The sequence below is a fragment of the Rhinoderma darwinii genome, chromosome 10, assembly GCF_050947455.1.
Source record: "Rhinoderma darwinii isolate aRhiDar2 chromosome 10, aRhiDar2.hap1, whole genome shotgun sequence".
Taxonomy (NCBI): Eukaryota; Metazoa; Chordata; class Amphibia; order Anura; family Rhinodermatidae; genus Rhinoderma; species Rhinoderma darwinii.
The window spans coordinates 105,908,915-105,927,172 of record NC_134696.1 but is presented as its reverse complement, the minus strand read 5'-3'; the positions used below and the strand labels follow the sequence as shown (position 1 = coordinate 105,927,172).

At 45.3% G+C, this 18,258-nt stretch overlaps 1 protein-coding gene across 1 annotated transcript; it reads right to left on the bottom strand.

Moving 5' to 3' along the window:
• Positions 1–3,347: 3,347 nt before the first annotated feature.
• Positions 3,348–17,368, bottom strand: SDHB (succinate dehydrogenase complex iron sulfur subunit B). Its single transcript, XM_075840566.1, has 8 exons — positions 17,260–17,368; positions 10,283–10,422; positions 7,619–7,704; positions 7,398–7,534; positions 7,021–7,137; positions 5,182–5,283; positions 4,934–5,056; positions 3,348–3,606 (listed from the first exon to the last, which is right to left on the bottom strand). The coding sequence occupies exons 1-8, from the start codon at positions 17,323–17,325 to the stop codon at positions 3,529–3,531; spliced, it is 849 nt and encodes a 282-aa protein (XP_075696681.1). The 5' UTR covers positions 17,326–17,368; the 3' UTR covers positions 3,348–3,528.
• Between the last annotated feature and the right edge of the window lie 890 nt (positions 17,369–18,258).

Sequence of the window (18,258 nt, the reverse complement as noted above, 5' to 3'; positions counted from 1 at the left end):
ATTAAAGTGGGAAGCCCCCCTCGGTATATGGGATAGATATGCAATGAAAGTCTGATTAGTGGGGGCAAAGCACTGAGCCCAGGAGAGGCGCCCCATATCCCTGCAGTTGTCCCCCCTCCCCATCCTTTAGAAAAAGCCCCGCTCTTGTCCATGGGCAGTCTGGCGTGCAGCTCATCTCCAGTAGAGCCGTTTCTGGGGGAAGACTTAGGCTCTGTTCACACACAAAATCAAAAACTTCTGAAAATATGGAGCGGTTTTCAAGGGAAAAAAGCTCCTGATTTTCAGCCGTTTTTTTTTTATTCAAAGTCGCATTTTTCGAAGCGTTTTTGGAGCTTTTATTCTATAGTCAATGAAAACCAGATCCAAAAACATCTCAAAAAGTGACATGCACTTTTTTCACAGCCGTTTTAAAAAAAAAAAAAGCCCCGTCGGAACAGAACGCCGTATTTCCCTTTGGAATCAATGGGCAGATATTCGGAGGCGCTCTGCTTTCGATTTGTTGGCCGCTTTTGCCCCGAAAAACGGCCGAAAATAAGCCGTGTGAACATCCCCTTAGGGTGTGTGCACACGCACTCTCTACAGGGCGTTTACGCCTCGAAAAACGGAAGCAGAACGCCTACGTACAATGTATTTATCGATCAGACTCCCAGCACATACAAGTCTATAGCTGTAGCGCCGGATGAATGTGTTATCTCTGACGTCTGCGGATGAGGACTGCGCGGAGTGATCTGGAGCGGGGGAGGGTAACGTGAGTGCCGCTCCTGCAGGCAGTAAGGCTCCGCTCCCATGGTTTGTTTTTTTACCAGGCAGAAAAACCTGCCTAAAAAATTCCTTGAGGTTCAGATTTTTCTGCCTGGAAATTCTTGCTGCATTTTTCCGCGCGGCCATTGAGCGCTGTTACTCCTTCGCTGTTTTTTCTTTTTTTTTTTAAAAACCGCCACAGGCGGGCGGGAAATTCCTCCGCCACCCATTGATTTTAATGGTCTGCGGTTTCCACATCAAATTACTCTGTGTGAACTGGGCCCAAGAGGCTCTGAGAGGTGTGAAGAGCAGCAAAGTGTGAGTAGAAGCAACACCCGGACACAGACCGGACTCCACTCCGCAGCTCTGCCTGGGTTATGTGTGATGTGGGTCACATGGATGATGTATGAACCCAACATAGGCCTAAATCTCAACCCCTGAAAAAACATGGCAATACCTGCGCATTGCACCAGGGATAATCCCCCAGAACGTGTGCAGTACCTGCGGTCACCTGTCAGTATACCCCCAACATTTCCTATTCCGTTGGATCCGCGCCCCGGAGCTGCAGTAGTGATCTGATAACTAGCGGGGATATTACACGTCACACATCCGGTCTGATCTGCGGGCAGCATGTTATAGAGCGGGGGCGGCTGAGAAGAACGATATATCGTTTTATGGGAACGGATTCAGTATAACTTGTAATTTATTCATCTTCACTTCCGCACATTCTGGGTTTAGGAGTCCGGTGGGCGGAGTGATCTGATGATTGACAGCGGGTCCAATACAAGTGTGCCCACAGATAGCTGTCAATCACAGAGTAAGACCGCCCACCTTTCAACCAGATGCAAAAACGTGATGTGAACCGAGTCTACGCTCTACCGGATCCTTTCCCACAAAGCTTAATATCAAAATGCTCCGCTCCGCCCACTTGAGGTCAGTGTGACCAGTTCCCTTTAGGGCCACGATCACACACAGTTTTGATGCAGTTTGTTGCTCAGTCTTTCTCCCCAAAAAATCCATCAGTCCTTTCTTTACAATTCACTTCTAGATTTGGCTCAAAATCTGCATCAAAACTGGGTGAGATCCTGGTCTGGCAGAGGGTTTAGACTCGGACGTGGGATCTGACGGAGGGCCACAGACCGGCGCCGCCCCGTCTCTGCTTCAATGGCGGTAGAACAAGTCTTTATAGACGTGATGTCAAAAACAATGAAAAAATGACTGGAGAGACGTGAGAAGATCCAGAGTCTGAGGTGATTGAATACGTGTATTAAGGCTCAGTGCACACAATGTGTATCACGTGCAGCAAACCCGCAGCAGAATACAGCACCAGCAAAGTAAATGATTCCAGGACATCCCATGTACACGTAGCGGTATTTATTTCAGCACGTAACCCGTGGTGCGGATTTTAAAAAGCACGTCAATTTATCCTGCGTTTCCGCTTGTGAATTGTATCTGCCTAATTATAAAGGAAATCGCACCAGAAGCCGCAGCGCGATAACGCACCGATTTACGCATCAATAAGTAAAAACCGCTCCGCAGCAAAATACGAAATACGTGTGCATGAAGCCTAAGAGAATGTTGCCTTATGACCCACGCACACGACCGTAAAAAAAAACCTCTAATTGCAGACTTGCCCGGTTCTATGAGCCGCGGACACATTTCCATATCGCTACGGAAGGCTGTCCATGCCGGGAAATATGGCGCATGTCCTACTTTTCGGATTTTACGGGCCGTGCTCCCGGATTGCGGGCACGGCACGAAAATGTGGTCGGCAGCCGTGCCCGCAATCGTGGGCGGCGACTATGGGCAGAGCCGTGTGCATGCCGCATCTCCCCAGTGATTACAGCTGAGGGGGGGGGGGGATCTGCTCAGTGGACAGGCCCTTTGTAGATGGAGATACGGGAGAGAGATCAGCCGAGCGTCCGACGTTACTGGTCAAGTGAATTCTTAAATGAATACAAACACAACATCTACTCCACGCCGCTCAGAGTACAGCTCCGGGGGATATGACCACAGTATACACATCACTGACAAACATGGACCCCGCCCGCGGCTGACCGGGACCTGGAGGGGGAGGGGTGCCAGGTTATACTTCATGTATCGGAGCCGGGCTGATTGATCACAGATGATCGTAGTGACACCCGCCCATGTAAGACGGATCCAAGGTTGACATTGGTCGTGTAGCGCTCTGTACAACGCAACTAAACAGCCACATCCCAGACCGTGGACCGCTGCCCGCATCAAGCGCCGCAACGATTTTCTTATTTTTAAGACCTCATCACGTTTATTTGCCTACATTTGACAAATGCCATAAAAGGCTCCCGACGTTTCAGTTAAATATCGACTGTGACAGATGCCGGACAGCGGAATCCATCGCCTATAGACCATAATGGCCTCCGATTAACCAATAGGTCATGAAAAGCTATTGAAGAACCCATTATGTATACACTTACCGGATGCCATACAGTGACAGCCTTCACCTATAGGACAATGGGGCCCCTATGGACGCATTTAGCGGGAGGTCAGGAGGTCTCAACGTACACGCCAAGCATAAAAACCAACCACGTGATGTGAACAGCACCTCCCCCACATTCACTGCACAGATCCAGAGACCAAAGTCTTTAATAATTAGATGAATATAAAGTAAAGTACAGTTGAGTGAATTTCTTCATTTCCTTACAGCGTAACATCATGAAGCTGCGGAAACGCCCGCAAAACCCCCAGCAGCGCAATGGGCGGAGCTCAGGAACAGCATTAACAGAGAAGGGGCCGGCTCGCTCGCCAATGTTACGCCCTCGCTGCTTTCTCCTTGTAGGTTGCCATCATTTTCTTAATTTCAGCGATGGCTTTACCGGGGTTTAAGCCCTAAAACGAGAGAACTTGTGTGAGACGTGATATAAACAGGACGGGACTCAGACGCCGGCCCCTAAACACATACAAAGAGGTGATAAATCAGAAGAAAGGATCATTCAGAAATGTGGTTTTATTTTTCTCTGAGAAGCCGGCAGCCCCGAACCAGCAGCCAATGGGCCCTTTACATGAACATGTGACCACAACGTGCTCCCTTCCCCCATAACAATTTCACATATAAAATGATACTGCTCCTGAATATCTTTTAGATCACCTACATATAATACGTAAAGCAGAGCTACTCAACCGGAGTTACATCATATCTTATACTCCAGTCACATCAAGAGCAGCCCTCGGAATTCTACTGGCTGTTCTTGATCGCTCAGACTGTAGGACCTCACATCTGTATAGTGCCACCTGCTGGTTTGGTGTACAGCGCAGGCTGTTGCGGTGCATTGTGGGAGATGTCGTGTTTCGCAGAGTTGACATGCGGCAGGACACAATAAAGTATAAGATCTCAGCTAAGCCGACGAGCGGCAAATATCAACCAGCAGAATTGTCCACGCAGCTCTGGGTGGGACTGTAGAGGTAATGACCTTGATGGTTTGTGACCCTCGTTACACTCTAATAGATCCACATGTTTTATCATTTCGATCCATCATGTACGTGATCCACTACGGCCATGGACTGTTTCACGTACGGGACCCTCGGTTATTATTACAGGATCCATCATTCATCCACATAGATCACAATGGTTTATTCTCAGGCGGGCTGTGACATGATGTAACTACACAAGTACTGCACATTCTATAGAGCTGTATACGGTCCAGGGTCAGATCCCAGCCAGACTCCGCTCCACCCAAACTACACGACGAAGTCCCAGAAGTGAGAACGCCAGATACTGTCCGGCCTCCATATTGGAGTGTTGTAAGCGGCATCGACGTGACTTCTGTGCGTCTGAGTAGCTGTAAGGCCGGGTCCCCGCAGGACGTATGTGCAGCGTATCCAAGCTGGAACCCACATTACATTCCTGCCGTAAAGCCGCACCCCATTGTGGAGCTGCTGCGCAGACCCTGAAACATCAAAGCTCCGACGCCCGCATTGAACTCCTCTGCACATGCTCGTCCAGTAACTACTGCAGGACGTAACCAGCGGCAACTCGATCTGAATACGGATAGGATTTGGGGTACTTGGGGCAAGGATTTTCTTTATGAACAATGTGATTTACAAATATTAATGGTTAAGCGATTATTTATTAAGCCCTGACCTTCATGGTGGGACTACCCCTTTAAGACCTCAATACCCGGACACTTCCCATTGGAGGGAGTGCAGGGTGTGTTACCTTGGGACACGTCCTTGTGCAGTTCATGATGGTGTGGCACCGGTACAGGGAGAACGGATCCTGCAGTTTGGCTAATCGTTCCTCTGTGTACTCATCTCTGGAGTCGATCATCCAACGATAAGCCTGAAATGCAGAACATGATAGGAGTGCGGATCCAGGTAACGAGGAGATCCCAGGACTCCGTGCCGGGCCTTAATCTTAGCGCTGGCAACGAGCCGGGATCATAACGGTCAGCGGGAGCACGTTACCTGCATGAGGACCGCCGGGCCCAGGTACTTGTCACCGTTCCACCAATAACTGGGACAACTGGTGCTACAGCAAGCACAGAGGATGCATTCATACAGCCCGTCCTGTATACAAGAGGAGGACAAGGTATTAACAGCAGAACACGGGGGTCATTCACTGCATGATCGGCGAGTAATGGAGGAAGACGACCAACGATGAGAGTATCATTATAAATACAGCCAATAGTATACAGAATCAACAGGACAAGCAGTTACATGAATAAAATGTTCAAACTGAGGGCACATCACTGACATATCTATCCACCCCCGGACCTCGCCTGCAGAACTCACCGTTTACAGATCGCTCCAAACTGGCAAAAGAACATTCTTCTTACCTCCCCCCATAACTATGGAGCAATGTAGTTATGGTAGAATCGAGTTGCATTATTTCCGATAACTACCAGCAGAATAGTGAGTGCAGCTCTGGAGTATAATACAGGATATAACTCAGGATCAGTACAGGATAAGTAATGTAATGTATGTACACAGTGACTCCACCAGCAGAATAGTGAGTGCAGCTCTGGAGTATAATACAGGATGTAACTCAGGATCAGTACAGGATAAGTAATGTAATGTATGTACACAGTGACTCCACCAGCAGAATAGTGAGTGCAGCTCTGGAGTATAATACAGGATATATCTCAGGATCAGTACAGGATAAGTAATGTATGTACACAGTGACTCCACCAGCAGAATAGTGAGTGCAGCTCTGGAGTATAATACAGGATGTAACTCAGGATCAGTACAGGATAAGTAATGTATGTACACAGTGACTCCACCAGCAGAATAGTGAGTGCAGCTCTGCAGTATAATACAGGATGTAACTCAGGATCAGTACAGGATAAGTAATGTATGTACACAGTGACTCCACCAGCAGAATAGTGAGTGCTGCTCTGGAGTATAATACAGGATGTAACTCAGGATCAGTACAGGATAAGTAATGTAATGTATGTACACAGTGACTCCACCAGCAGAATAGTGAGTGCAGCTCTGCAGTATAATACAGGATGTAACTCAGGATCAGTACAGGATAAGTAATGTATGTACACAGTGACTCCACCAGCAGAATAGTGAGTGCAGCTCTGGAGTATAATACAGGATGTAACTCAGGATCAGTACAGGATAAGTAATGTAATGTATGTACACAGTGACTCCACCAGCAGAATAGTGAGTGCAGCTCTGGAGTATAATACAGGATGTAACTCAGGATCAGTACAGGATAAGTAATGTAATGTATGTACACAGTGACTGCACCAGCAGAATAGTGAGTGCAGCTCTGGAGTATAATACAGGATATAACTCAGGATCAGTACAGGATAAGTAATGTAATGTATGTACACAGTGACTCCACCAGCAGAATAATGAGTGCAGCTCTGGAGTATAATACAGGATATAACTCAGGATCAGTACAGGATAAGTAATGTAATGTATGTACACAGTGACTCCACCAGCAGAATAGTGAGTGCAGCTCTGGAGTATAATACAGGATATAACTCAGGATCAGTACAGGATAAGTAATGTAATGTATGTACACAGTGACTCCACCAGCAGAATAGTGAGTACAGCTCTGGAGTATAATAATGGATGTAACTCAGGATCAGTACAGGTTATGTATGCATGCAGTGATTCAGCTATTTATGTAAATGAATTCTATATGGAAATTGTAAGATCGTGTTTAGAGGTGAACATGTGCTTTAGGTATATGAATAAGCCTTAATTATTCAGCAGATTTAACGAGCTACTACTGTAGTATTAAAGTATTATTCAGGTATGGATTGAAGTTCACGTCACGCCTTGACTCACCAGCTTATCTCGGTCCTCAATGGACTGATAATATTGCTCCTTCCCCTCCTTTGACTCATCCTTCTTCTTTAGATAGGGCTCTATGGTTTTATACTGTGCGTAGAAATTACTCAAGTCCTTGAGAAAAGAAAATTTATGTTGTCACTTGCCACGTAAATAGGTTAAAAGCGGTTTTATGGGTTCCATTAGGTTGATAGAACAGGTCATAAAATTTTGGGCACAGGGACCGCACTGATCCAGAGATTAGGCTTGTTTCAGGCCCAGCTGCTACACAGGTACAGTCGCTGTTCATTAATAGTGAGTGAAGAGCGCCCTCTCTCTGGGCAGAGTGGGTACTGCATTCTAGTTCCCTCAAAAGTTTTACTTTCAGTACTTACAGGCACTAGATCCTTCACAACGTACATGTGAGGGAGGGGGTAGATCTTCGAGACTTTATTAAGGTTAGTGTCAATCTTCACGGTGCACGCCAGTGTATTCCCACCATTAATATTCATGGCACAGGAGCCACAGATACCTGGAGAATGGAAGCAAAAAGGCAGAAGTCAGTGAGAGGCACAAACAGCGCCCCGAGATGCCACATGAAAAGGGACACACTCACCCTCCCGGCATGATCTGCGGAAGGTCAGGGTGGGGTCAATCTCATTCTTAATCTTTATGAGCGCATCGAGGACCATGGAGCCGCACCTGAAGGAAGGAAGAAATGGTATAGACTAGAGAGCAGAACGATGAAATGGCGCAGAACGATAGAGGAAAGGGGTTACGAGATTGTTTTTTATTTCTTACATTACATTGCTTATCCTGTATTATACTCCAGGGCTGCACTCACTATTCTGCTAGTGGTCACTGTGTACATACATTACATTACTTATCCTGTACTGATCCTGAGTTACATCCTGTATTATACTCCAGAGCTGCACTCACTATTCTGCTGGTGGAGTCACTGTGTACATACATTACATTACTTATCCTGTACTGATCCTGAGTTAAATCCTGTATTATACTCCAGAGCTGCACTCACTATTCTGCTGGTGGAGTCACTGTGTACATACATTACATTACTTATCCTGTACTGATCCTGAGTTACATCCTGTATTATACTCCAGAGCTGCACTCACTATTCTGCTAGTGGTCACTGTGTACATACATTACATTACTTATCCTGTACTGATCCTGAGTTACATCCTGTATTATACTCCAGAGCTGCACTCACTATTCTGCTGGTGGAGTCACTGTGTACATACATTACATTACTTATCCTGTACTGATCCTGAGTTACATCCTGTATTATACGCCAGAGCTGCACTCAGTATTCTGCTGGTGGAGTCACTGTGTACATACATTACATTACTTATCCTGTACTGATCCTGAGTTATATCCTGTATTATAATCCAGAGCTGCACTCACTATTCTGCTGGTGGAGTCACTGTGTACATACATTACTTATCCTGTACTGATCCCGAGTTATATCCTGTATTATACTCCAGAGCTGCACTCACTATTCTGCTGGTGGGGGTCACTGTGTACATACATTACATTACTTATCCTGTACTGATCCTGAGTTACATCCTGTATTATACTCCAGAGCTGCACTCACTATTCTGCTGGTGGAGTCACTGTGTACATACATTACATATCCTGTACTGATCCGGAGTTACATCCTGTATTACACTCCAGAGCTGCACTCACTATTCTGCTGGTGGAGTCACTGTGTACATACATTACATTACTTATCCTGTACTGATCCTGACTTACATCCTGTATTATACTCCAGAGCTGCACTCACTATTCTGCTGGTGGAGTCACTGTGTACATACATTACATTACTTATCCTGTACGGATCCGGAGTTATATCCTGTATTATACTCCAGAGCTGCACTCACTATTCTGCTGGTGGAGTCACTGTGTACATACATTACATTACTTATCCTGTACTGATCCTGAGTTACATCCTGTATTATACTCCAGAGCTGCACTCACTATTCTGCTGGTGGAGTCACTGTGTACATACATTACATTACTTATCCTGTACTGATCCTGAGTTACATCCTGTATTATACTACAGAGCTGCACTCACTATTCTGCTGGTGGAGTCACTGTGTACATACATTACATTACTTATCCTGTACTGATCCTGAGTTATATCCTGTATTATACTCCAGAGCTGCACTCACTATTCTGCTGGTGGAGTCACTGTGTACATACATTACATTACTTATCCTGCACTGATCCTGAGTTACATCCTGTATTATACCCCAGAGCTGCACTCACTATTCTGCTGGTGGAGTCACTGTGTACATACATTACATTACTTATCCTGTACTGATCCTGAGTTACATCCTGTATTATACTCCAGAGCTGCACTCACTATTCTGCTGGTGGAGTCACTGTGTACATACATTACATATCCTGTACTGATCCGGAGTTACATCCTGTATTACACTCCAGAGCTGCACTCACTATTCTGCTGGTGGAGTCACTGTGTACATACATTACATTACTTATCCTGTACTGATCCTGACTTACATCCTGTATTATACTCCAGAGCTGCACTCACTATTCTGCTGGTGGAGTCACTGTGTACATACATTACATTACTTATCCTGTACGGATCCGGAGTTATATCCTGTATTATACTCCAGAGCTGCACTCACTATTCTGCTGGTGGAGTCACTGTGTACATACATTACATTACTTATCCTGTACTGATCCTGAGTTACATCCTGTATTATACTCCAGAGCTGCACTCACTATTCTGCTGGTGGAGTCACTGTGTACATACATTACATTACTTATCCTGTACTGATCCTGAGTTACATCCTGAATTATACTCCAGAGCTGCACTCACTATTCTGCTGGTGGAGTCACTGTGTTCATACATTACATATCCTGTACTGATCCTGAGTTACATCCTGAATTATACTCCAGAGCTGCACTCACTATTCTGCCGGTGGAGTCACGGTGTACATACATTACATATCCTGAACTGATCCGGGAGTCACCTCTGAGCTGTAATACTGCACCTCATTATGCTTTGGATTTCATACAGAGATATATGTAGGTTATTTATGGCAGATTCCTTATGAATCCACCACAAATAAAATAAAAACACGTCATGCTCTTTTGACACTTCTAGGGGAGAATAATCCTGTAATACAGCGGCACACAACGCCTCGGGTACACAGCTACAATCCTCCTCATCTCACATCAAGCAGCCGCTGTTCTCAGCAGAGATCTCGGGTTGTTCTAGGATTTGTGAACTCACGCATTCAAGTCGATGTCATAAGTCTGCATATGAGGCTTGTCCCCGGGCTTGTCAGGGTCCCATCTGTAGATTGCAAATTTCTTTATGCGGGCCGCAGCTTCAGAGGCAGGTGCAGCAGCGGTCTGAGCTCCTCGAGAGATCTGCAAATACCACAAAGAGAGAAGATACAGTGACCTCCAAAATACAATAATCATCATTCAAGACTGCCCAGCGTATACACACAGAGACCCCCAATATATAATCCAGATCATACAAGACTGCAGAGTGTATACACACAGTGACCCCAATATATAATCCAGATCATACAAGACTGCCCAGCGTATACACACAGAGACCCCCAATATATAATCCAGATCATACAAGACTGCAGAGTGTATACACACAGTGACCCCAATATATAATCCAGATCATACAAGACTGCCCAGCGTATACACACAGAGACCCCAATATATAATCCAGATCATACAAGACTGCAGAGTGTATACACACAGAGACCCCCAATATATAATCCAGATCATACAAGACTGCAGAGTGTATACACACAGAGACCCCCAATATATAATCCAGATCATACAAGACTGCAGAGCGTATACACACAGAGACCCCCAATATATAATCCAGATCATACAAGACTGCAGAGTGTACACACACAGAGACCCCCAATATATAATCCAGATCATACAAGACTGCAGAGTGTACACACACAGAGACCCCCAATATATAATCCAGATCATACAAGACTGCAGAGTGTACACACAGTGACCCCAATATATAATCCAGATCATACAAGACTGCAGAGTGTATACACACAGAGACCCCAATATATAATCCAGATCATACAAGACTGCAGAGTGTATACACACAGTGACCCCAATATATAATCCAGATCATACAAGACTGCCCAGCGTATACACACTGAGACCCCCAATATATAATCCAGATCATACAAGACTGCAGAGTGTACACACAGTGACCCCAATATATAATCCAGATCATACAAGACTGCCCAGCGTATACACACAGAGACCCCCAATATATAATCCAGATCATACAAGACTGCAGAGTGTATACACAGTGACCCCCAATATATAATCCAGATCATACAAGACTGCAGAGTGTATACACACAGAGACCCCCAATATATAATCCAGATCATACAAGACTGCAGAGTGTACACACAGTGACCCCAATATATAATCCAGATCATACAAGACTGCAGAGTGTACACACAGTGACCCCAATATATAATCCAGATCATACAAGACTGCAGAGTGTACACACACACAGAGACCCCCAATATATAATCCAGATCATACAAGACTGCAGAGTGTACACACACAGTGACCCCAATATATAATCCAGATCATACAAGACTGCCCAGCGTATACACACAGAGACCCCCAATATATAATCCAGATCATACAAGACTGCAGAGTGTACACACAGTGACCCCAATATATAATCCAGATCATACAAGACTGCAGAGTGTATACACAGTGACCCCCAATATATAATCCAGATCATACAAGACTGCAGAGTGTATACACCGTGACCCCAATATATAATCCAGATCATACAAGACTGCAGAGTGTACACACAGTGACCCCAATATATAATCCAGATCATACAAGACTGCAGAGTGTATATACACAGTGACCCCAATATATAATCCAGATCATACAAGACTGCCCAGCGTATACACACACAGAGACCCCCAATATATAATCCAGATCATACAAGACTGCAGAGTGTATACACAGTGACCCCCAATATATAATCCAGATCATACAAGACTGCAGAGTGTATACACAGTGACCCCAATATATAATCCAGATCATACAAGACTGCAGAGTGTATACACAGTGACCCCCAATATATAATCCAGATCATACAAGACTGCAGAGTGTATACACAGAGACCCTCAATATATAATCCAGATCACACAAGACTGCAGAGTGTATACACAGACCCGCAATATATAATCCAGATCATACAAGACTGCAGAGTGTATACACAGTGACCCCAATATATAATCCAGATCATACAAGACTGCAGAGTGTATACACAGTGACCCCAATATATAATCCAGATCATACAAGACTGCAGAGTGTATACACAGAGACCCCCAATATATAATCCAGATCATACAAGACTGCAGAGTGTACACACACAGTGACCCCAATATATAATCCAGATCATACAAGACTGCCCAGCGTATACACACACAGAGACCCCCAATATATAATCCAGATCATACAAGACTGCAGAGTGTATACACAGTGACCCCCAATATATAATCCAGATCATACAAGACTGCAGAGTGTACACACACAGTGACCCCAATATATAATCCAGATCATACAAGACTGCCCAGCGTATACACACAGAGACCCCCAATATATAATCCAGATCATACAAGACTGCAGAGCGTATACACAGTGACCCCCAATATATAATCCAGATCATACAAGACTGCCCAGCGTATACACACAGAGACCCCCAATATATAATCCAGATCATACAAGACTGCCCAGCGTATACACACAGAGACCCCCAATATATAATCCAGATCATACAAGACTGCAGAGTGTATACACAGTGACCCCCAATATATAATCCAGATCATACAAGACTGCAGAGTGTATACACAGAGACCCCCAATATATAATCCAGATCATACAAGACTGCAGAGTGTATACACAGTGACCCCAATATATAATCCAGATCATACAAGACTGCAGAGTGTATACACAGTGACCCCAATATATAATCCAGATCATACAAGACTGCAGAGTGTATACACAGTGACCCCAATATATAATCCAGATCATACAAGACTGCCCAGCGTATACACACAGAGACCCCCAATATATAATCCAGATCATACAAGACTGCAGAGTGTATACACAGTGACCCCCAATATATAATCCAGATCATACAAGACTGCAGAGTGTATACACAGTGACCCCCAATATATAATCCAGATCATACAAGACTGCAGAGTGTATACACAGACCCCCAATATATAATCCAGATCATACAAGACTGCAGAGTGTATACACAGTGACCCCCAATATATAATCCAGATCATACAAGACTGCAGAGTGTATACACAGACCCCCAATATATAATCCAGATCATACAAGACTGCAGAGTGTATACACAGTGACCCCAATATATAATCCAGATCATACAAGACTGCAGAGTGTATACACAGTGACCCCCAATATATAATCCAGATCATACAAGACTGCAGAGTGTATACACAGACCCCCAATATATAATCCAGATCATACAAGACTGCAGAGTGTATACACAGTGACCCCAATATATAATCCAGATCATACAAGACTGCAGAGTGTATACACAGTGACCCCCAATATATAATCCAGATCATACAAGACTGCAGAGTGTATACACAGAGACCCTCAATATATAATCCAGATCACACAAGACTGCAGAGTGTATACACAGACCCGCAATATATAATCCAGATCATACAAGACTGCAGAGTGTATACACAGTGACCCCAATATATAATCCAGATCATACAAGACTGCAGAGTGTACACACAGTGACCCCAATATATAATCCAGATCATACAAGACTGCAGAGTGTACACACACAGTGACCCCAATATATAATCCAGATCATACAAGACTGCCCAGCGTATACACACAGAGACCCCAATATATAATCCAGATCATACAAGACTGCAGAGTGTATACACAGAGACCCCCAATATATAATCCAGATCATACAAGACTGCAGAGTGTATACACAGTGACCCCCAATATATAATCCAGATCATACAAGACTGCAGAGTGTATACACAGTGACCCCCAATATATAATCCAGATCATACAAGACTGCAGAGTGTATACACCGTGACCCCAATATATAATCCAGATCATACAAGACTGCAGAGTGTATACACAGTGACCCCCAATATATAATCCAGATCATACAAGACTGCAGTGTATACACAGTGACCCCCAATATATAATCCAGATCATACAAGACTGCAGAGTGTATACACAGTGACCCCAATATATAATCCAGATCATACAAGACTGCAGAGTGTATACACAGTGACCCCAATATATAATCCAGATCATACAAGACTGCAGAGTGTATACACAGTGACCCCAATATATAATCCACATCATACAAGACTGCAGAGTGTATACACAGTGACCCCAAATATAATCTCGATCATACAAGACTGCAGAGTGTATACACCGTGACCCCAATATATAATCCAGATCATACAAGACTGCAGAGTGTATACACAGTGACCCCAATATATAATCCAGATCATACAAGACTGCAGAGTGTATACACAGTGACCCCAATATATAATCCAGATCATACAAGACTGCAGAGTGTATACACAGTGACCCCAATATATAATCCAGATCATACAAGACTGCAGAGTGTATACGCCGTGACCCCAATATATAATCCAGATCATACAAGACTGCAGAGTGTATACACCGTGACCCCAATATATAATCCAGATCACATAAAACTGTGATGTTTAAAGAGGCTGTCACCAGATTATAAGTGCCATATCTCCTACATAATCTGATCGGCGCTGTGATGTAGAGAACAGTGGCTTTTATTTTGAAAAACAATCATTTTTGAGCACGTTATGAGCAATTTTAGATTTATGCTAATGAGTTTCTTAATGACCAACTGGGCGTGTTTTTACTTTTGACCAAGTGGGCGTTGACCCATCAGTGACCAATCAGCGTCATACACTTCTCATTGTTCCAGTGTGATTGTGCAGTGAAAGAAGCTGGGCTGGAACAATGAGAAGTGTATGACGCGGATTGGTCACTGATGGGTCAACGCCCACTTGGTCAAAAGTAAAAACACGCCCAGTTGGTCATTAAGAAACTCATTAGCATAAATCTAAAATTGCTCATAACGTGCTCAAAAATGATTGTTTTTCAAAATAAAAGCCACTGTTCTCTACATTACAGCGCCGATCACATCATGTAGGAGAGAGGGCACTTATAATCTGGTGACAGCCGGAGTTCTGATTGGTTGCTTTGGGCTACAAGACCAGTTTTTCCGGGACACCGTTTCGAGAAATGAGGCCCAACGTGCCTAGAAATTCACGGCTGGTGCAGGACATTTTGGGCGGCTTTCTTCCTCCTGTAGACAGGTGAGCGGCTCCTGCCCCTGGAGATAAGCGGGGGTTGTGAGGCCGCTTCATACAGCTGTAACATGGCCGCGTTTTAGGATCCGTAAGGCTTGTCCACGCGTAACTTAAATCGCTGCAGATCATTTCTGCAGCATTTCCTGCGTGTTTTGCTGCGTTTTTCTCAGTGTTGGGGGATGGGACGTCTCCTCTGAAAAATGCAGCAATTCAGTCACTTCCTCCAGCCGGAATTGACATGCACGAAAAATACACAGCGCGGGTCAATTTCACCAGTGACCAGCACAAACAATCCAGCACCGCGGCCACTAATCCCACAACTTGCAGGTGACCAAATGTCTGCGTCGTCCGTCTTACCGCTGCTCCATCCACGGCCGCTCACTGGACCCTGCGCACACAGAGCCGCAGCCAGATCGCCGGACCGGGGAAAATCAGCGGAAAATCTACAATCACAAGATCCCACGAGAATCACCCGCTGCACAAAGTGACTAGCACAAAGGAACGCTTCTCCAGCAGAACAGCGGGCACAGACCTGTATATATCACCCGGCAGGCGTCCTCTGCTGACAGGGGGCTACAAGTTCCATTTCTGGGAGAGCTGAGTGACAAACAGCATGGCCGCCATGACAGTGCGCACAGCGGTCGTCACCCAGCTTTCCCAGACCCCTGAATGACAGACCTGCCTCGTCCTGTGGTTATCCACCCTCCGCTCCCATAATGCCGTATAACGCACCGGCTGTGAACTCTGGGGTCAGTGGAGAGGGACGTGTAGTGGGCTTCACCTGGCGGCGGGCGCTCAGTATCTGCAGCCGGGCAGCACTGCGGCGATTTCTTAGTCTCTGCTCCTCGCACGACTTATCCCGATCCCCGGATTCTTATTGAGTCGTTATCAGGGAATCGTCGCCGTTATGTTCCTGATCCATGCGGCGTCTGTAGATTTCTGATAAAATCAGGAAGTTTCCGGAATCTGGCAGGAGACATGCGGACCCCACATGGACCAGAAACATAGCCAAATACCACGTGCACCGGGAAGAATACCTGCGCAATAAAGTTGGTGGAGTTTAGCGTAGGGGGCGGGGCCACCAGCGTCCCAACAAACTTACTGTAACCGAAGCCTATAGTTTTTCGCGATTTTCCTTTCCGGCGAACGGACGTCCAGAGACGCACAAAATTTATTAAGAGGTTCATCTTACTCCAGTACAAAGGCGCCAGTCCTAATACATTCCCCCTTTGTGTTTCAATTCCTCACCGCTTTCAAGATCTCTACTTGCTGTCAGTGAATAGTAATATTCTTGTTTACATCCAGAAGCTGAAAACTCCATCCGACCTTGTCCTGTTCACACAGCTGAGGTTTTGTTTTAGTGTATTAGGCCCTGTTCACATCATCCCAAGGCCCTCTGACGTAGAGACGTGAAAAGCTCCTGATTTGTACCTCGGACAGAAGGCGGTGACTGTATACAGTGCGATACAGCGCATAGGCTCCTATCGTAATATATCACACGCGGTATACGCTTTTTTTCCGTATACCTCGTAAGACAAGGACACTCTTTTGGCCTCAGGCAGGTTAATGTAGCCCTATAGATACTTAGCATGTATGCCGTGAGCTTTTCCTAATAGTTTGTCACAATGTATCAGCCTGATGCTGAGAGGATTGCCCAGACTGGACACATTGTAACAAAACCTCAGCTGTGAGGAGTGTTTCCAGCCACCGGATGTTTTTGTTATCAGTAATAATAAAATATTACCCCCCATATAAATTTCCACACACACTCACATCACACACACAGCACTACAGCGTTTTCAGCTCTGACCTGTATCGCCCCCGCCGTCCTCAGTACAGACCCGCTACGTCTCAAGGAGAACGCGACCGCCGCCATTTTTCTTCTGCTCCTTTACACACCTCCTACTTCCCATCGTACCTCTCGCTGCGGACCGAAAAACCATAGAGACGAAAACAAAGTCCTATCTGAAAATCAGAGGCCGCGTATAGAGCGTACGTCCGCTCTAGACCCGTCTTCTATGGTACAGGAGGCCGCTCTGTCTCCGCTTCTTAGTCTCGATGGTGTGTTGGATAACCACTGTTGCCATGGGGATGGGCGGGCTCTGTCATGTGATTCGTCCGCCGCCTGTGGAGCGGCTGTGTTGTCACCCAGTCAGAAGATCAAAACTATAAATAACAACTATAATAAACTTGTGTTGTAATAAGATGGAGCAGAGCTGAGATACTGGTGTAGTTGTGGTAATCAGGGGTGTGTGCACAATATTAGCTGTGATTAAACATTTTTAATAATATAATGGCCGGGGAGTTCTGGGCTAAGGTTACAAAATTATCCTTATAACACCTCAGCTGCTGCAGAACCTCTTCACGTCAGTCACCATTTACCGGTACATCGGAAGGTGTTACAGTCATAGTGCCAACCATAACGTGCCAACGACAGCATGTTAACCCCGTGTTCTCTCCGTGCCCAGACCTGGCGACATCAGCTGTGCCACCGCATATATTCCACACAGCAGCGTTGGCCAAATAGCAGTGCCAGGCAGGGGTACACCGTGCCCAGCCATCAGTTATACGGGCGCAGGTTCACCACTTTCTGTTGCAGACATCCGTCTAATTAGAAGGAAAGGCTTATACACCCCAAAAAGAGGCGGACCCCATTAGCGAGTGATTTATTCTTGGGGTTGTCCATGTCGAGCAGCAACTGGACCTCAATATTGGGTCAGAACTTTGGCCCAAAAGATTATGCTGAATAATTACCCATAGAATTGCACCAGCCACACAGCAGAGCCCGTTAAATAGTTCATGTTCGGGT

Bases quoted from the DNA above. Each gene is read 5' to 3' on its own strand.
- SDHB (XM_075840566.1), bottom strand. From the start codon at position 17,325: ATGGCGGCGGTCGCGTTCTCCTTGAGACGTAGCGGGTCTGTACTGAGG. The intron at 10,423-17,259 runs GTCAGAGCTGAA...TGGTATTTGCAG, and splicing joins GGACGGCGGGGGCGATACAG to ATCTCTCGAGGAGCTCAGAC. The intron at 7,138-7,397 runs GTAAGTACTGAA...TCTTTTCTCAAG, and splicing joins TTGTGAAGGATCTAGTGCCT to GACTTGAGTAATTTCTACGC.